Genomic DNA, 22279 nt, shown 5'->3' with positions numbered 1-22279 from the left:
TTCATTTATAAAAAATATATGTATATATATTAATTAAGGAAAATAAAAGGATTTGTTAGTGATTCCAATCCAGAAATTTAGTTTAACTTTTTCAATGTTCATCAGAGTGGAAAGGAAATTAATGGAATAAAAAGCATTAAACAACTTTAATGCTAACTAATTATAATAGTAAATAAGTAGAACTAAGAATGTGTGTAGCTAAAAGAATTTATTGAAAATAGGTTTGAATAGTTCATAAATATCAAGATATATATATATTTATATATTTATTTGTATAACTATTGTAATTATAAATACAATTACACAAGTTATAAAAATATAATGGAGTGTAACTACATTAGCTAGGTTGTTTATTGATTTATAAAATTCAGTTTTAACTAGATCAAACTACAGAGAATGAATGACATTGAGGAATATCCCTACTGTATAAAAAAATTGTATGGTTAATATACTCAATTAACATGGAATCTTCATAACTTAGATTATTAAGCAATGTATAATAGAGTATGTAATAAACTTAAAAGATGTTTACAGGTCAGTGACTTTTTAAAATCTAAACTTGTCTTATCCTCAAACTGGATTTTGAAAATCAGCTCTGTTGGCATGAATAAAAATGTTGACACTACTAGTTATTTATCAATAACGTGACATTGATTTTCAATTTATTTTTATGATAATTTTAACTGGAACAGATCAAAGTCAACAGAGTTTACTGTTTATATGTTCATAATACTGAATACACAGTATATCTACAATTTATTGACCTGGATTAAGACAATTAATAAAAAATTTAATCTGATTAGATATAACAAGAATGTTTTTTGTATTGATTACAGAATACTCAAAAAAACTTAACTTTCATAGAAAACTTTAAGTATGATAGTTCTTTTAAATTGTTGTCAATGAATAGTTTTCTTAACAATTGTGTTGCAACTTTAAAAGAGGGGGGGAAAAAAACAGTAATTGAGTAGTCAAATTAAAATTTTAAAAACCTAAATATCATAATTACATTAATCTCTATTTTTCTTGTTACATTCTAAATTTATAACTTTCAATTATCTTAAGATATTTTTCACATTTTTATATGAAATTCTACTACCCCAAGGCAAAAGGCTCTACGTTCAAGAAAATTATACTACATAATTTTAAATTCTTTTGGAGATAGAGCTTGCTTTGGAGCAGTAGAATTTAACAGCTTTGCCATGTAATACAGTTCTTTTTGTGTAATTTTTTTAATGTATTCTTTATTCTATAGAAACACCTATGTTATGATTGTATATTATGCTGTATGTGTGTATGACAAAGCTGTATATACAATACAGTATATACAGCTAATCACTATACCCACTATAATATGGATATAGTTAACTGTTATAATAAAGATCTGCTAAAATGAAGTAAAATTACATATTGAGCACTTTCAACATGTATAGAATGTCGTCTTCATATGAAACAAAAACAAATTTTAGAACATTGATACATTCTAATTGGAATGCATGTGTTATTTTTAAATGTTTAATGCTAATTTTTTTCTAATTGGAACATATAAAACATTTTAAATTTAAATGGTGTGTAATTTTGTTTTGCCTGAACAAGACATTCTATACATGTCAAAAGTGCTTGCAGGATATTTTGTATTTATTTTTGTGTTTTATTCATCAAAACTTTATTAACATCTTATACTTTTTCTGTAATGCCTAGCAAGCAAGTTTCAATATTATGTCTACTTATATGTACAGTACTTGATTGTATCGTGGAGGTTTTTTTTATAGTTGTCAACCTTTACCTGTATATTGGATGATTTCTTTTTTTAATTTTCTATTTTGTTATTAAAGGTTAGTTTGAGTTTATAAATTTTTCAGTATCAAAATTACATTCACTTTTCAATACACAGTCTTAATTTGCTTTCATTGTTAACCAAAAATTTAATGATTTCTTTTTAATCTTTCTCTTGCACCCATTACTACTACCAGATTTTTTTCTGTTTTTCTAAATAAAGCAATGCTGTAAACTATACTTCACTACCAATAAAAAATTTACAGGCATGTTATATGATAGTACAGTATATACTGTATACCTGAAGTAAAATAAACTTTGAATGTAAAGCAAAATCAGAATAAAGAAAAAATAGTTGTGTAATAATCAAATCAACTGTAAGTAATATAAGTGATGTATAATGCATAAACAAAACAACGGGAAAAAATTAACAAAATGAATTCATTCTTTATTTGAAGAAAATGTAGCTATACAGTTCCTGGCATTACAGGTGCAAGGAGAAATGAAAAGCAAAAATAAAAAAAATGTGCTGTAATTTATACTAGCACACATGACCTCATAAGGATTAACAATGATTGGAATCAAGTTACAGATTAATTTTTTATTCATATATTCAACAAGAAACTATTTTATTAGTTTTTTGGAACTATCTTACTTCGTTTGGAAAAATTTTGTAGACAATCCTCTGTATAATTAAATATTTTATTGGAATCAAATTCACATTTAACCTGAATGTTTTCGAATAATTTCAAATATTACTTCTGCCCTTTAATGTACTGTACAGTATATATTACTACAATCTTCAGAAGAAAAACCTTATAACATAATATTTTGGAATGTTTGAACTGTTATAATTTGATTATTTTGGCATTCACTGAAATGTTTATATATTAAATGCTATGAATATAAAAAATCATTTTAATCCAAATCAGTTGATATTTTTATATACATTTAAATGTTAATTAAGAAAGATGGACTAAATGTCTCTGGAATTGTAATTTTATTGAATGTACAGACACACATTTTTTAATGCAATCACATCTTTTATTTTGTAGAAACCCAATTACATATCATTAGTAGCATAACTGATGAAATGTAAATGGAATACATTTGAAATAAAATATTAAATAATATGAAATATGACAAGTTGAGGCAAAATAAAAAATTACATGCTTGTTTCACATATATTAAAAAGTACTGTACATGGAAAATTTTTTAATCATTTAACTGTTTTTAATTGTTAATCTAATTATCTAATCAGTAATAATTATATAATATAAATGTTAGTTTATCAAAAATATTTTTTGATAAACTTTGTTGATTGTCACGTATTATACTTAAATAATCATCTTTCTGGTTATATTTATTTTGATATTTGATCATGAATAACACAGCTTTGTCTTATAATATTCAGCACAAAGTATTTGCTGGATATTAAAATGTTATTCATCTAACTTGGCATTTTTTTTTGTTTGATATTTGAATGTTATGTTGGTTGAAAATCTATAATGTACATTATGAAAATATCATTTTTCGTTTTAAGTCTGTTAAATATCTTTGAGTTTAAATATTATCTTCTGAAACTTTAAAATTTGTTGATTTATTTAAAATTTTCATAGTAATTCATATTCAAAAGCATTCAAATCAGTTATTATACATTCCCTTATAAAAGACTACAATTAATTATTAATTAGCTGTATTTATTAATTAACTAACACACATATTTAATTATTTTGTTTAGTATAGAGTAGTATTAATAGCAATTGTTATTTTTATTAAATTACAGGACAACTTAGTTTGTATATCTTTAATCCATTCTATATGCTTATTCATTGATATTTGCTAATTATTAAGAAGCTTTTATGATTGAATGAGAAGAATTTCCTTGTAAGACATTGTTATAATAATGTAGTTATAAATCATTTTTCAAACTATGAAAAAAAAAATTAAGTTAAAAAATTAATCTAAATATTAAATTAATGAAACAGGTTTGTAACTATTATGAAAGTTATTTATCATTGCAATTATAAAGAAATAACCATATTGAAGTAATGAAAATAACAGGTTTGTTATTACTGTATTATGAAAGTGATTTATTATCACAATTATACATTTTGACATATTATTTATTCTTTTTAATTTCCTTTGTGTTTTGAAATGTTAGCAGTTGAAACTGTCATATTAATTCAAATTATTCTCAGAAATATTTGAAAAAGAGCAGTATTGTAGCTATGTTCTTGGTAATTTAAAAACTCACATAAAAATAATAATGTGTTGTAAAAACTTCTTTCCATCTAATGAGAGAGAACTAATATTCATTGAATATAGAACATCTTGATACAGATCTGAGAATGTTTTGAAACAAATTATAAGAATTTTTAATATAAAGGGCAGAGATTTAATGAAATGCTAATAAAGTGTGAAGATTCTGCTAGAAAATGAACACTTTTCAGCTTTTTCATGATAGATTAAATGGAAGGTTGATCAAAATTAGAATAAAAAAGTTGAGATAATTTAAAGCTATTAAATTTAGAAAATATATCCAAATATAAAGACAGTTTTTTAACTAATTATTAAAAATATTTTTTATAATTTACTGTTAACTGTAATTGTTTGCTTGTATTATCATCATTAAGGAAAAAGCTTAATAATAAAATTGCTAAATTTTTAAAAAAATGATATGAAAAAAACTGAATAAAAATTTTATTCTTGGTAATAAAATCAAAAAACAATAAGAAAAAATTGTGGTATAGCTTCCAGAAGCTGTTCATAAAATCAAAGTTGGATCACAAATCTTCTTTTAATTTGAAATTGTTCTGTTTATCATCTGTATAAAACTGTACATGGTTTTCTAGCTTTAGTCTCATTTGTTGTATATTTCAATGAAATGATAATAGAATGTGTGTTATTTCTGTTTCATTTATGTGATCAAACACTGAATGGTTTAACAAAAATTATTGCTTAATTGTAAATATATCGTATCTTTAATGTTTGTAATATGGAATGGTTTATGAAGACTTTTTTTTAACCTAGATCAAGATCGTATTAATTAATGAAGGATATTTTTGTTACGAGATTTGAAGACAGTAAGTTGAGAATTTATGAATAAACAGATGAGAATATAAAAGTTCTTTTACTGAACTAAATGCAGCCATAAACTAAATGTAATAGCAACAAAAATAAAGTGCAATTCACTTCCTTATTGCATTGCACTATATATAAGGTGCACTTGATTTATTCAAATTAAAAGTATAATTTTATTCTGTATTAGATATTTTGATGATGCAATAAATAATCTTGAATTTGTATAAGAGTGTTTATGTGCATTATTCATTGCTTTTAGTGATTAATGCCATCATACTAACCTAAATCTTTCATCATAGTTGAGTTGTCTGGTTGGTTATTTGGGTTAATACATTCCTAGGAAATTACTAATAATATGTTTATCATAGTTAACTTTGTAAACTTAGGTTTTTAAGAGTGTTTAATATTGATTTAAAAGAATAATATTTTAGGTATAATGCTATAATGAAATTAAAATAAAACATTTCATTTAAAATAGTTCAGAGGGAATTTGTGTTGTTGCTAATTTATTTTTATTCTTTGATAAGAATTAGAGAGCTTATTTATATATATAATTAACTTACTGGATATTTATAAGCTTTAATTATTGATTGATATAATTTAATTTTTACAAGTAAACTCTAACCAGAAATTAAAGAATTAAGGCTGAGACTCCACTAGCATAAAAACCTTTGCTGTAATTACTTTTAATCATGTGACCATAATGTTTTATGCTGGAGCAGGTTGTAAAACGAGCATAAAGCAAGTCAAGCAGTGTTCAGCTTTTGACGCAAATATGTCCATAAAACGGTACCATCAACCAATCAGAAGCCAGTGGAATCTACATTGTTGTGACATCATGCAAAAATTGATGGGAAATGAGCTTTTATATACATTCTCACATGGCTACTTAGAAAAGACAGAATAAATCTGGAAAGATTTATCGAAAACATCCAAAAGTATATGTCTGACAAGAGGCATCCTGATTATAAGAATGGATGCCTAAAACAAGCAATATGGATGGTCAAAGGAAAATCCTTCAATTTAGATGAGTATATATTAATAATAAAAAAGCTAAGCATATACGTGAAGTATAGTATCTTAATAATATGATGATAAAAGCTAATATATGAAAGTAAAGTTAGTATTTTTACTACTTTTGTACTATACATTTTTTGTACTATACAGTGGCATAATCATTGCCTTTATATCGATGTATCACGTATAGAACCATAACTTCAATAGTACCGTCGAAGCAAAAACTTCGCTAGTGGAGCCAGACCTCCACCACAATTCAAGCACAAACACAAATAGGTCAGATGATTAGCAAGGGTTTTTATGCTAGTAGAGTCTCTGTCTAATACTCTACAATGTTAACAATAATGGTTTAACTAAACAACAAAAGTCTTACATTTGCCAACAGTGCAATTATATATATTCAGATTACTTTACCTACACCCATTCCTCTGTCTTCTCCAACATCATGATGGAGAGTTTACTTGTAAAAATTACTTGTGATATTAACTGTTTTCAGTAATTTCAGTGCATAGGGATGATCTATCCAACATTGAAACAACAGAATTGTGTATTTTGAAAATGTTTAGAAAATAAATTTTATAAGCAACTTCTTTATTCAGGCTCAAAAACTTTTTAAATTTATGTTTAAGAACTTGATAAGGATATAACTTCTAGTCATCTAGAATAAATAATAATAATATAAAAGAAGAACATAAAAGGTTATAATATTTTAATTTCTTTTATAAAATATACATTGCTGCTGTTACATTAGAAAATAATGATGATATTTCACTTGAATTATGAATTTTAAAATTGTTCTTAACATAATTTAGCAAATATTCGATAAAAATTCGGAATTTTCTCAGAAAAATCAAAAATGAAATTACGATTAAAAAATAATTGTTGTTCAACATATTTTAAAATGACTTCACATGGAAAATTTATCAGTATAAACCAGAAATTGCAAACTTTAGATTTTTTTGGTGAAAAGGTATACAAACTTTACTCTGTAATTTTTTTTTCTTTCTTTCTTTTAATCTTGTGTAAAGTACTTAATTGTCAACATTTTCTAATTGTGTAGAAATCTTAAAGAAAAACTGATTATATATTATAAATGTTATTAAATATAATATTAATTACTTTATGATGAAGCAATTATGTCCAAATGTTTCATTAATAAAAACCTTATAATTGCTTCTTTTTTTTTTAATAGCTATCTGAGTTTGATTAATATTACATTTTTATAATGATAAATTTTTATTTTAGGTCCAATATCAATATAAATGATGTACTAGGAGATTATAGTTTGACCTTGGTAGATACTTTAGATACACTTGCTGTAAGTAATTAACTTTTTTAATATATTTTTAATATTGACTATTTGTTATCTGACTCTTGCAACATGTATCATGTTATAAGAGTCATGAAGGTTGAATGATAAATGATTTTTGTTTGTTTATAAATTTTGCTAAAAATTTCTAATTTTCTTGTATAATTTCAATGAAAAAAATTAAATGGATATTAAAATTAGCCATTCATAATTTTTATTTTTAAATGAATAAATTTTTTTTATAAATTAAAATTAATTAAAAACAAAATCTAGATTATAATTTAATAATTGTTTTTATAGCATTTTAAATAACACTGCACAACAAAAAAAAAATGTTTTTGAATGTTTCCTTTATTTCATGAGTGAAATCTTACTAATTTTGGGATGAGAAAACCAAATATGACAAAGAAAAATTTTTATTAGCTCTAGTTTCTGTGATATACAATAGGTGGCAGTATGTGATTGTAACAGCTTAAGAGAAAACGATACATTTTAATTACATATGCTAACAACATTGAAAGTGCTTTTGAATTTTTTTTTAATTACAATTACATTCTAAGAGTTCTAAATTGATGGAAGAATATCTGGCAGATGGTTGGTGTAAAGAGAATCATGTGGTGACTTCATGACATCGTTTTCTTTTGGCTTGCCTCTTGAAAGTGAGTTCCGGTTCATCCCTACACAGAGACAGCAATGGAGAAGATTCCATTGCTGTACTTCATTGTCAAGTCTAGGTCTCGAATGAGATCACTCAATTCTGCTTGACTCAGTCTGTGTGGTGTGGTGTATCATCTTTTACCTCAAAATTAGGGTCATGGAATGTGGAAAGCTTATTCTTCTTCTCCCACATTTTCTACTTCAAGATCATAACATTGAGGTGGAGTAGGAACTGGTAAACTATCTGAATGTGGAATAGGTCGAATAGCAGATGCAAGATTTGGGTATTGAACTATTCCTTTTTTCTTCATTGACAATCCTGCCATTATAGGTGGAGGCAAGCAGAAGTAGCAGTTATCTGTATGGTTTGTAGGCTCCCGCCAAACCATAGGCACAGCAAAAGCCGTAGATCGTTTTTTATTTTTCAGCCATTCTTGTAGTATAACTGAACAAGAATTGCAACATATATGTGCAGCCCATGACTTATCCTGGTCCCCTCCCTACCTTCATACCAAAATAATGGTGATAGGCAGTCTTCACAAGAGGCGTCATATTGCGTTTCTGTGACGAAAATGTTATTTCACCACAAATATAACAAAAATTGTTCACTAAATTTACACATGTTCGTGACATTTTGGTATAACTAGTATTACACTTCAAAAGCACTCTAAAACCAGGAATTTTGTAAAAAGAAAAACAGAAGCAATATTAAACTCAGAGTCATAGTTACATTTATTATGTTTATAACCTACAAACATATGGGGAATGTTGTGCTATGTCAGTTGAGAGGTGTGACAACTCCCAAAAAATAAAATTCCCCCAAAATACAAGAATGTAGATCCCAAAAAATGACATGTCACTGTATCTCCAAAGCAAGAGCTAATTGGTCATTTTATGGTGATTTTTGAATTCAGCAGATGGAAATACATAAAAATATGCTAATTTTGAGCCCAAAACATTTTCATTATTGTGCAATGTAATTTTTTTTAGAATATTTGAATTAATACATTCTGCAGGAAATTTAGTTTTCAACATGTTGTCATTTATTTTTAGCAACCAGAAAAACTTTGTAATATTTTTATTGGCTAATATCCCAAGATATTGAACTATTAGTCAAATTTAGGATCTATAATCCACTTTATTTAGTTTGTAATCCAATTAAGTGATTGAAAATTTAAGTTTGCATATAAATTGCTAGTAAATAATAATTTCATTATTAAATGAATTTTATCCCGCTATAAGCAAATGGTTTAGATTGAAACTTAAATATGTACACAGCAATTTTTAGGCTGCAATTGAAAAAATTGTAGACCTATAAATTCCGATTATTGTCTGTCTGTCTTTCCTTAATCTTGAGACTGGAGTTAGACAGATGAAAGTCAAGACCAGATATGGAAAGCTTAGGGGCAGAAGGCCCCAATTAACTGTATATGAACTTCCAATGCAAATCATAAATCATGTTATTTCAATTTAAAAAATTTCCCTTGTAAGGAATTAGATGATAAAATGACACTGTTACTAACAGGAAAAGTATGATGCACAGGGCAAGACACTACTAATTTGAGGTGGAGAGCATATATTTTAAATTCAATAAATTATAAAAAAATATGATTAAAAATTGCAGCCCAGCATTATGGTGATGTCACAATAAATAAATGTTCATTTTTAATTCAGTTGAATGATGTTGAGAGAAACAATAAGTGATACTTCCTTTATTCTTCTTTGTTTGTCACAAACAGCAATTTTCTTTTTATAGGCATTTGTTGTTTCCCTTTTGTCTTAACTTTTTTTTCTTTTCAAACCTATTTATTTTGTTCATGTTGCCACTCTGCTTTTCTGTCAGATGTTGCCAAATTTTTTTTTACCAACAAATGTGCTAATGATTATGTGAATCTAGTATTATGAATTGAACATTTTCCTTATATTTAAACATTAAATTTATATATAAAATTGCTCTGCTACAGAGCATTGTTATATTTCCAAAACATTAATTGATGTAATATGAAGTTTTGAAAAAATTCAGCTGTATATAAGAATATTGAATGTTTAAAACCATTTATTATGAATGAACATATTAATGTAATTCAAATATGTATATGCATGTATGTACCTATTTGCTGTTGAAATTTTATTTATGAATATTTATAAGGTGACATTGGTATCTCTTTTAGTTTAAGTAAGCAAATATTTACAATATGATTTGTTATCATATTTTATGGTGTGTAAGATGATGCAACATTTGTCCAAAAAGGGTAAAAAATTGACCTGTATCTTAAATATAAAGTTGCAATCTTCCGTAGGCTAATGAATTCCTGAAATGGCCTTCATAATCTTTTTGTGCTGAAATGAGGTATGTCTTATCTGCTGTAAAATATGATATATTAGATAGAATTCACAATGATAGAGATTCAAATATATTTTCTTTCAATAAACTTATCATATTTCTTATAGTTGAATTTATTACTTCAGCTAACAATATTTTCTATCTTAGTTAGGAAGTTAAAATTGATGAAAGTACAATTTGTAAATTAATTTGTAACTTTGATATATTTCTTGTTGTTAATGTATAAAAGCATAAGGTTACAAATGGTCATAATTTCTTAATATATCTTTATATATTTATCAGATAATGGGAAACCATAGTGAATTCAAACAAGCTGTGAGGCTAATCATTGATCATGTTTCCTTTGATAAAGATAATACTGTACAAGTATTTGAAGCAACTATCAGGTAAAGAAATTTAAAAAAAATAAAAATAACTTTAATTCTTTAAAATTAATAAATCAATTACTAATGTACTGTATATCTCAATTTATATATAAAATTTGAATGTTTTTATTACTATAAATTAATAAATGCTAAAATGTAAAATTAATGTTTACATTTCCATATATATGTTTGTTTTTAAAAATGGCATGTTTATGAATATTGAACTTTAGATTTATTTGTACAGTATCAATGACTTTTAATTCTTTCATACTATAGTACTGTATGTTATAAAAAGATATTGTAATTATATCCTAGATATATGAGTTGTTATGTTAATATAGAAATGCATAGTGATCGTAATTAATGAGTGGATGTTCAGAGCTTTTCTAGAAAGAACTACTGGGCAAATCTCAATCAAATTTGGTATACATATTCTCAAGAATATTCACTTCCAATTTTCAGGAAAAAATTTTACTTAAAAATTCAGCCATTGGAGCAAAATTTGATGGCATTGTCTCCTTAATGTACATATTACATATGTTTTGTAATGAATTTTGGGAGATAAGAAACAAAATGCAATAATTTTATTTCAATTACAAATGTAAAATGTGGGATTGACAATTACATATGTGCTTGCCATTTCCATGCTCTAAAAACTGCATCTTCTGCAAAATACAGGACAGTGGAATGCAACTGACTGTGCACAATTGTTGCACGCATGAAATTGACTTGATAAAGAAGGCTTTTTAGGTAATTCCATAACCAAAAGTCGCTGGCGTTCAGATCTGGTGACTGTGCTAGATGTGACATTGGAAATGATTGGCTAATTATTCTCTTGAGTGAGAGATGTTGCAAGTAAGGCCTGCTCATTTAAGACAATATGTGTGGTTCCTTCATCTTGCATATTGGCAAAGTGAACACCATGTCTGTTTACCTGTACAAGAATTGTAAAGAAAATTTTTCAACATCTTTTATACCCAAAATTCATTAGAAAATGTAGTAATATGTACTGTACAGTACATTAAAGGGCAGCAGTGCCAAATTTCATCCTAATGGCTGAATTTTTATGTAAAATTTTTTCCTGAAAATTGAAACTGAATGTTCATGAGAATTTGCATACTAAATTTGGATGAGATATGCCTAGTAGTTTTTTGTAGCATTCTGAACACCTACTCTTTAGTTATGATCACCCTGCGGGTATATAACAATATAGTGACAAATATAAAAACACTTGTTTATTTCTTCTTTGACTTCAGTAAAGGTATGTTGTTTAGTATTTTTTGACATGTATAAACATCTTCCAAAATCTGATTCATTAGTATAAAGCCACACTAACTGCTGTACAATATTGGTCTATTTTCTGGTGATTGTAATTTTAATTACTGATTAATTTGCCCTTAGAGGAAAGTGCTAGGTGCCATCTCATATTAAATTTAATAATTATAATTTAATTAAATAATTTTAGAATAATCTGGAAGAAAAGAATTGGCCTGATAATATACAGCAGTTGTGTGGCTTTTATTTTTTGACATTTTAAGGCCATCACAATAGGGATAAAAGTCATACAAAGTTCAAAACTAGTCAGATAAAACATGCTCAAATACCTTTCAACTTAGGGAATATACCATTTGCTATTAATTAACAGATCCAAAAATAACAGAGAACTGATGTTTACTTCTTTGACTATAGTAAAGCAGTATTTTTATATTTCATTTGAAATTGGAGTGTTGTTGTATATTCTGCTAATGATCTACAGTATACCCCAAGTTACATAAAGTTTACGGTCCACATTACTTATGTAAGTCGAATTTGTAAATTGCTTAAGTGTAACTACATAATTAATAACTCAATACTGTATTTAATATTATATGTGTTATGGATATATATTATTTTTTTGTATAAAAGAATTGTTTACAAGAAAAAGTGCTCGGTACACTTGCATATGTGCTTACAGTTAGACCAAAAAGTAAAGGATTAGCAGAGCAATAAATTGGTACAGTACACAAAGGAAAGAAAGAGAAAGAAAGAGAGAGAGAGCAAATGAATGAATGAATGCATGTTTGAAATAGAATAATTCTTTGTAAAATACACGCTACTCTACTCAGATTTTTTTTCCAATTTTTGAGATTTACATTTTACATAACTGTGAATTTATATAAGTCGCATGTTACATAACTTGGGGTATTACTGTAGTTACTTTCGGAAGTGCAGAATATATGTCCAATCACATGAACAAGGTCCTAGGATCTGTGATAGAAAAAATGCATTTCAACTAAGTCTATAGACATTGTACTTGTTACATTGCTGTCTGCTTACATGATTGTGATTTTACTTCAAAAGTTTTTTGACACTATTTAATGGGAGAAATTTTGTGTTGGCTTGAATTAAAACAAAATATTCACTTGTTTCCCACGTTGAAATTTTGTGAATTAATGCACTTAAAAACTTTTTCTCAATTAAACCTTGTCTCAATTAAATAGTTAAATAAATGTTTTATAATTTTAAAAACCTTTTTTTTTCATAGATTTATTGTAAAATAAGAAATATTAATGCTGAAATATATTTTTAAAACATCATAAAGATAGGGTTGTATTTTTAAAATAACACTAATGAAAAAGTCAGTGAGAAACTCTAAAAATTTATTTTTTTCGCAAAAAATTGGCACATTTTTTAATTACTCAGAAAAAATTGCTCAACCAACATCATTATAAATAAATTTTGCATTTTTGGATGTCAAAAAGTCTTTTAATTACATCTCATTATAAAAGTAGGTCATTCATGCTGTTGACTTCAATTTTTTTATTATTAATCAACACATTACTTACTACATGCTCTATACTATAATGAAGACACATACTTAAATTAAGTTAATGTAAAAATTTTTTAAATTAAAAAAATGATTTATCAGTTTAAAGTTGCATGGCAATTTACATAGAAGACCTATTTAAATATTTGTGTGATTTAATTTGAATTTTTCAAACTACATAATAATAATTATTAATTTGTTCTTGAATTGTTTTCTTTTGTGCACTAGTATGAAATAATTTTTGGGAAAGTGTTGGTCTTGAAAATATTCTGCATCCATGACTATTTTACTAATTCCCTGAATGCTTAAAAAAATCCTTCAGGAATAAAACCAAAACCAACGAGATAATGCATTATATGCATGGAGAAAGCTATTGAAATCCTCTAAATATTAAACTACTGTATAAGGTGCTGCATTCTCTTCAATTAAGAATTAAAGCTAAATTTAGCATGCATGCATGAGTTTTGTTATATATATATATAAATATATATATCAATATAACAATCCTATCTTTATATATATATCAATAATTATTTAATTATTTAAGAATAGTCAAAAAATGTTAAACTATTTTGGAAATTAAGACTGGCTAGATCTAGAGATTTTTATATTATAGTTTATTATTCTGATTGCTTTAGTTTATAGTAAACTTTGTTTTATTTATATTAAACTTAGTTATTAACCAGTTATGAAATTGAAATCTTCTAGATGATTATCAGTTATAATTGAAGAGCTAGTCTTAATTTGAATTGTATATATAGTTTTATATATATTTGGAAAATATAATTGAAAGAAAATTAAAAATTTTATTTTCTGTTTTTAGGATTTTAGGTGCTCTCCTTTCTGCTCATTTATTAATAGTTGATAATGAACAACCTTTTGGAGATTTAGTTCCTGAAAATTATAATGGTGAATTGTTAGAGCTCTCTCAAGATTTGGCAAATAGACTTTTACCAGCATTTCAAAATACACAAACAGGACTCCCTTATCCACGAGTAAGTAAAATGAAGTTTTTTATTTAACATAAAAGGTTTAAAGAATTAACATTTTTTTTTTTCTTTTCATTTTAAATATTGAATTATTTTCCATTTAATAGCTCTTAGTTTTAAACATTTAAAATTTTCTCAAATTAGGATCAAAAATATATTTATAACTAAATTATACTGTTAAAATACGTAGAAATATTTAAATTTAATCTATTATAGTTTTAGTCAACAAGTCGATCTCAGTTGACAGATAATTAAGATCAATTTGTTTTGTTTATCTTGGATAAAATAGTCTGTTAAAACATAAAAAAATGTATAATTTCTATGAAAATATTAATTCCTCATTTTCTACAGAGATTTTTTTTAACTACTATGGATTTGTAATGGTTTGCTCTATTTGTGATAATGTGTGATTATCTTTTGTTTCCGATTACAAAATAGTAAAAAGGCAATTGCAGATACTGAACAATGAACGTGAGAAAGTGGAACAACTCTTTATATAGCTAGTCATAACTAGGTTATATTGTTATTTTAGAAATTATGGGAAATGGAATTAATAAAATTATGAAAGTATAGCATCTTTTCGTTCTTTTTTTGTCTTAACTCACTCAAAGTCGGATTTTAAAGAGTAGCTTTTTACTCGGATTTTAATTTAAAGTTTTTAGAATAGAAATTACTTTGATGTGCTCCTAACAATTGCAGTTTTATAAAAAAATAAGGTTTGTTCTTTGGTGAACTCATCATTTCCATTATGAATGGAAATAAAATACTTTTTATTATAATGTTAGATAAATACTGCTTTTAATTTAAAACACCTCAATTTTACCAAAAAAAAAATTTTGAAATGGAACTGTAATACAATAAATAAATATAGCTGTTACAGCATAATTTTGTCTTATAAAAGTAGTCAACCAAATAAACTTTAATGAACAAATGAAAATGTGGTAGATCATTGGTACTTTTCACTTACGAAAATAGATAGATTAGGTCTGGCCAACTTAGTGACACTGTTTTTTTTCCAGGTTAATCTTCGTCATGGAGTTCCAGAAGATAGTGTTACACAAACATGTACAGCTGGTGCAGGATCACTTCTTTTAGAATTTGGAATGCTCAGTAGATTATTAAATGATTCTACGTATGAAGTTTATGCACGCAATGCTATTAAAGCTTTGTGGCAATTCCGTGCCAAAAACACTGGTTTATTAGGTAAGAATTGATTATGAATTTAATTAAAATATTAATCCTTAGCATATGGTGTAAGTTTTTATAAAATAAAACTATCGTAAATATAAAATTTGTAAATGTAAGAATTATAATGAATACATTCACTGGCACATTTAAGAGGATTTTTTTAACTATGAAAATTCATTTTGTTAATATAAATATTTAGTCTGAAAATAGTTAGAATTAAATCAGAATTATTAATAATTTGTAGTTCTATAATTTATATAAAACAATAAATGTGTATGAGAGATACATACCCAGACAAATTTCACTATTTTCAAAATCAAGTTTTCTTTCATTGAATACTCTGGCTGTTCCATCCATTTTTCTAAATAATAGATTTAATTTGTGAAGTTCAGTAGTATGGGACCCATAGACCTCTTTCTGCTCTCAGAGCACTAAGAAGCCAAGGATGTTTGTCTATGTTATGTATTAACAATGTTTATTTATGTCTTTCTACACATGCTACATGTTACAACAGAATAGCTAAGTGTTTTGTATTATGTTGTAGAGTGTGGGAAAACTGGTAAGTGCAGTTGTGTGCAGTTATATTTAGTGTCTAGTGTCATCAATGTGTAGTTTAATGTGTTGTATGTATTGGAGAGTTTATTAATAAAGTATAGGTGACATTTAGTGAAGTTAGTTTGAAGTGTGAGGACCTAGTTGCACTCAGTAATATCTATTATTCTATTATCATCATTTGTACAAAAAAAAAAAAAAAAAAAAAAAAAAAAAGATTAAACTTAGTTAATGCCCTTATAGTTTGAAATATTGTCAAATCTGTCAGTTTCAAAGTATATTTTCTTTAATAATTCATAATTTTTATTTTTATGAATAAAAAAATCATCATATACTTTTAATTAAAATTTCATTTATTTCTTAAATTATACTATCAGTTTGAGATAACTTTGTTGAACCCCAATATACCTAGGTATGTTAGGCAAGAGTGGAGGGTTAAGGCACGAATGAAATATAATAAAGACTTTACACATTCATGAAGATTCAGTACCAAAGGTTTAATCATGGGTAATTACAAATTTGTTCTCTTCTACAACATGGGAAAAATATGAAGTCGTCATCATTTGTACAATATTCTAAGTGATATATGCTATACACCGGATACAATAATAGTTAGCACAGTTTCATTCTATATATGTAGATTACATATGATTTTACATGTGTTTCGTGAAAGAACAAGAATCGAATACAACAATGAAAATAATGGTCTTACTTAAGTCCTTGATATTTCTTTTGCCGTCTCTTGCACTTATTTCATAGACATTGAATGTATTCAATATGATGGAACTGGATTTCTATTCCTTCAGTCCAGATCCACTCGTGTGATTTTTCTTTTGTCTTCACGGATTAACGGGCACTCCTACCTAACTGTAATTGTTGAACGAACTAGAAGCAGGAACCAGAATGCTTGAATTGGATGAGAGTTGGAACTTTATACATTCCTCCATTGGGTATGACGCGTACACAGGTGGTCTTGGTTACCGACCAATCAACCAGTACGATGGGTAACACCCGTTTACAGTACGATACCATGGAATGAAACAAAATAATACAATCCAAAACCCGACACAACATATGCAGAATACAGAGTAAATGAAAAAATAATAAACATAGTGCTTGGGTACTACAACTTCTTTACAGCAAAATCAATACTCTAAAATACAAACTCTTAAACTCTCTTATCCAATATTTAGTACTGTTAATTATCATCATTAATTCTTAGCATTTTTCAAAACATTCAGAGGACTTTATTTTTGTTTAAAATTAAAATCTAACATAGAAATAGCCAAAAATATTTTTCAAGTCATAAAATAATTATTTTAATTGTTATGTTCAATCACACTTTTGATGTATGGGTGGAATTAGTCAAATGTTAATCAGTTAATCAATAAAATTATCTAATAGTAATTCTGCATGTGTTTATAAATATTCATTAGACGGTTACTTTATTATCCTTTTTTTCTTATTCAAAATTTTAACGATATAATTTTATTTTAGTGCAGAATTTTTGGACTTAAAACAAAAATTTATTTTCAAAAGAAGTTAGAAGCTTCAATTCTGTTAATTTTCAGGATTGAACAAGTTTGAACCAAACAGTAACAACACATGTAGTTTGTAAATAGTTATAAGGTCTAGAAAAGTATATTATTTTTATAGAACATGAAGAATGACTCACCTTGTTCCAGGAAATGTGATAGATGTGCAGACTGGAGAATGGATTGGACGAATGAGTGGTGTCGGTGCTGGTTTAGATTCTTTTTATGAATATTTACTTAAGGTAAGAATAGAGTAATTTATACAATCTATTTAATACCTTAAGATAAAATGATATATATATTATATAAGTGAATTGTCACAATCATTATTTGTATGTAACAGCACATAAAAGTATGTAAGAAATTTAATAATAAGAATAGCAGAAAAGTTAATTCACTTCATTCTATCATTCTATTTATTTGTACACTAAAACATTATCGTAGTCATTTTTAATCTGTCATACAAGTTCTAAAATTTTTTTTGTGTAATTTTCAAAATACAATTATTTATGAAATATATTATTTAAATTAACAGTAATTATTGGATAGGAACAAAAATGTAAATTATACCATTCAAAATGATGAGGCAGCTGATATTTTTTCGTGTATTTTATCTTTTCAACAAAATATAAGTAATTTTCTGTTATTTGCCATGTTGTTCTATAAAATGGAATATCTCTTTAATTTCAAGTATCTTCATTGAATATATGTAAATAAAATATGTACAAATTTGTTGTATTTTAAAAGAAATATTTAAAATTTTAATTACATTCTAGTATACTTAGAGAAAATAACCAAACATAACTTTTAATTTCAAGTGTGTTAGTTTAATGAATAAATAATCTGTAATTTACCAGATATAATAAAATTATATATTGATTTCGAAATGTATACTTGAACAAAAAAATCAACTTTATATATCTTACAAATAAGATAAAGAATAACTGCAAATAAAATACTAAACTTTCAATATTTTATACAAAGTAAATCATTTACATTAGATATTTTAAAATGATGATAATTTATTGTATATTCTTTTATTTAGGTATATATTTTGTTTGGAGAAAAAGAAGATTTTCATATGTTTAATGAAAGTTATGACATTATCAAGAGATACTTGAGGAAAGGGTAAATCTAATTTTGATTTAATCCACTTAATCCCTTTATTTAGCCTTTTATATAATTTATTTTAAATTTTCAACTTAAATAAAAAATATAATATAAAACAGAATAAATTTTTGATTCTATTTTTACAAATATTTCAAGCTATGCTGCAAAGAATATAGTGGCTACACCCTATTTAACAGATCCATAAATTTGAATATAAAACAAGTTAATTGACTTATTCATTTTTAGTCATAAATATACAAAATAAAACAAAATTATCAGTCAACATAATTATACAATATTTTTTTACCATATGTTTTCAATCAGTTGGTTGAGATACAATACGTTTTCTACTTTGATAATGGATTTTTGATATTTACAAAAGCTGTGTTTAAAATTAATAGAAAATTTTACTCCTTTTTCCAGACTATTTGTAGAAAGTATTTGATTTAAATTTATCAAAATTGAATTTGATCTATTGTATTTAATTCTAAGTGAATGCTATTTTACTAAAGTTGATCATATCACTAGGTAAATAAAATGGTAAATGCTATGAATTTAATATTTTGAAACTTATTTTAACTATTAAAATTGTATGATTGATACACATTAAAAAATTCTGAATTTTTCTTATTAGAAAGTAATTTATTTCTCAGAGAACTTTTAATAAGAGCAAAATTAACTATTCAGATTCATATCTAATTTCTATTACATTATATTGATACTTGAATTCTATGGGAGTATAACTTATTTTGAAAATTTTAAACAAACATAACTTGATGTTACATAATGTTTACTTATTAATGTTAAAATATTTTCAGCCGTCCACACTGCAATAAAGGTCATGGTGAACATCCACTTTATGTGAATGTAAATATGCATGATGGGTCAACTCTCACACTTTGGATTGATTCATTACAAGCTGCCTTTGCTGGTGTTCAGGTAAGAATTTTCATTTAAATTACTTGAAAATTCACATATATAAAAAGTTTTTAAATGCCAAAATTAAATTTCAGGTTCTTAATGGGGATATTGAAGAAGCAATTTGTGCACATGCACTATATTATGCAATCTGGAGACGTTTTGGTGCATTACCTGAACGTTTCAACTGGCAGAAAATTAGCCCAGATTTATCATTCTATCCTCTCCGTCCTGAACTTGTAGAGTCAACTTATTTATTATACCAAGCAACAAAAAATCCATTCTATTTTCATGTAGGAAGAGATATTATATACAGTTTAAATAATTATACCAAAGCAAAGTAAGTATAAACTAAGTTTACAATTATTGCTAACTTCAATACAATAAAGAAATTAAAGTTTACTTTCACAAAAAAAACTGTATAGAAATAAATATTGTAACAATTATTTTTATAATTTAATTTTTATTTAAAATGGCATTGCTTTCTTTCCTTTTAACATCAAAAGATAATAGAGAGTAGAAAGACTTATTTTTCTTTGTTTAATTCTGATTGCATAAGTTAATTGCTTGATTTTATATAACTAAAATAATCATCTAAAGACATCAATAATAAAAAGCAATGAAATAAAATAAGTGATGACAGTTTAGATTTTAACTGTTGAAAGCTTGATAATTTGATTCAGCAATTTCTTTTCAAGTCTTAGATAATGTAAAAATAATTGCCAGCGATATGTTTATCATAATGCAATGTTTGCTATTTTAGATAATATCTTCAAATAAATAAAAAGTTGAGAAAATTAAATAAGAAATATTGAAAATAATTTAAAATACTCTAAAGAATTCAGAATTTATGAAAAAATTAAACCAATGGTTATTCCTAGTGTTTAGAATCCTTACCTTTTAAAAAAATTAATAATTGGATCTCTTCAGATGATTTTACTATTTATATATAAACTAGAAAATGTTTGCATTCTAATTCTCATTAATTCTTGCAGATGTGGTTATGCAACTATACATAATGTCCAAGATAAAAGTCTAGAAGATCGAATGGAAAGCTTCTTCTTAAGTGAAACATGCAAATATTTATATTTAGTAAGTATAAAATATATTGAAAATAAAATTTGTTGAAAAATCCTTCATCACTATCAATGGTTTTGGTATATCTATTGTCTTATTTCATTATATGAAAGTGATTTTTAGCATATAAATTTTGATTAATTTTATCTATATAAAAGTTACTTTGAATACAAATTTAGAATATAATAACTTTTGATATTCTGCATTATTTTTTTAATCATCAAAACATAATTCATTTAAAATCATTAATGAAAAGTTTGTTAGTGCAAGTAGTTTATTCATTAGATAGATCAATTTAGTGAAAAGTATTATAATTAACATAAATCTGATTTTCATTGATTTATTTTTTTTCAGTAAAAAGTGATCTTCTAATTTATGTCACACTTTTAACAACTCATTGTAAAGCTTTCTTTAAAATTTTATCCATCTTTATTAGCTTCTGTTATCCAATGATGAGGAAAAAAAGGGGGAAAGAAAGAATTTGCTCTCATAAATTTCATATACTAAGTTTCAATTGCAATATGTACTGTACAATAAAGCCCTGATTAACTGAGGCTTTGCATTATTGGAGACTAACCTGTATGTGAATACACTAAAATTCATAAAAGATGTATTATAAAATGATTTGTTTCCATTACCATTTATAGCAAACCATTTATGTCAAAATGTAACAATAATAATACACATTTTCACTCTTAAAATTATTGCATATATTAGCTGTATAGTAAATGATTTAAATTATGTGTAAGAATAACAAGTTTTATGTCTCTTTTTACACTTTGAATTTAAAGTCAAACATAAAAGATTTATATGGTAACTTTTGATCTGAAATGACTGTGACGATCTATTTTATCCAAATTAACATTGTTCCATCTTGGATGATTAGGGTTCTACTGTATCTACTTTTTAAAAATGTGTCAATATAATTTCTCAATACATACATTGTTGCACACAAAAACATCTCCACCTTTAGTGTAAAAATTGATTACTAATTTTTATCATGTTTGATCTTCATTTCAATGTAATTTCCTCTTATTATGGTGTAGATATTAAAAGTTTACATTATTAATGGTTAAATTGACACTCTTGTTCTATGGACATTGAAAAATAAATTATATAATATAATTATCCTTCTTTTAGGCTCTGAAAACACTGCTATATTTTTGGAATGAAGTTGAGAGTTAGTAAATTGCATATGCAACTTTTATCATCTTGCACAAAAACTATAAGATATTGTGCATAACTTAGATTGAGCTTTGTTTTTGAAATCATGTTGAAAATATGTGCACCATTGCAAGCAATGGTGCACATATTTTCAAAAACAAAAAGTGATTATTTTAATGTATTTAATTGATGAGGCATACAAATATAGATTTGGTTGAACTAGGAGAGTGCCCAATCACTTACCTCTATATAAACCTATCAAAATGGTCTCCTATGATAGAACATCCAGATGTTTTTTTATTAAAAAAACATCTGGATGTTCTATCAGTCATTACTAGATTAAGTAAAAACATGTCCTTTGTCAAAGATGTTCATTGGCTGGTTTACA

The 22279-nt window shown here is 25.8% G+C and overlaps 1 protein-coding gene across 1 annotated transcript in view; it reads left to right on the top strand.

Annotated features, from left to right (window-relative positions):
* The window catches only part of LOC136973795 (ER degradation-enhancing alpha-mannosidase-like protein 1), a 35338-nt gene that overhangs the window by 10781 nt on the left and 2278 nt on the right, over positions 1-22279 (top strand). The window contains exons 2-10 of the mRNA XM_067268563.1: positions 7123-7195; positions 10470-10573; positions 14182-14353; positions 15367-15550; positions 17773-17864; positions 18668-18750; positions 19551-19671; positions 19746-19990; positions 20646-20742. Coding sequence (XP_067124664.1) covers positions 7123-7195; positions 10470-10573; positions 14182-14353; positions 15367-15550; positions 17773-17864; positions 18668-18750; positions 19551-19671; positions 19746-19990; positions 20646-20742 — 1171 coding nt within the window. The remainder of the gene's footprint in view (positions 1-7122; positions 7196-10469; positions 10574-14181; positions 14354-15366; positions 15551-17772; positions 17865-18667; positions 18751-19550; positions 19672-19745; positions 19991-20645; positions 20743-22279) is intronic.

The sequence above is a fragment of the Centruroides vittatus genome, unplaced genomic scaffold (assembly GCF_030686945.1).
Source record: "Centruroides vittatus isolate TY-2023 unplaced genomic scaffold, ASM3068694v2 contig_329, whole genome shotgun sequence".
Classification (NCBI taxonomy): domain Eukaryota; kingdom Metazoa; phylum Arthropoda; class Arachnida; order Scorpiones; family Buthidae; genus Centruroides; species Centruroides vittatus.
This window is presented reverse-complemented; position numbering and strand designations above follow the sequence as displayed.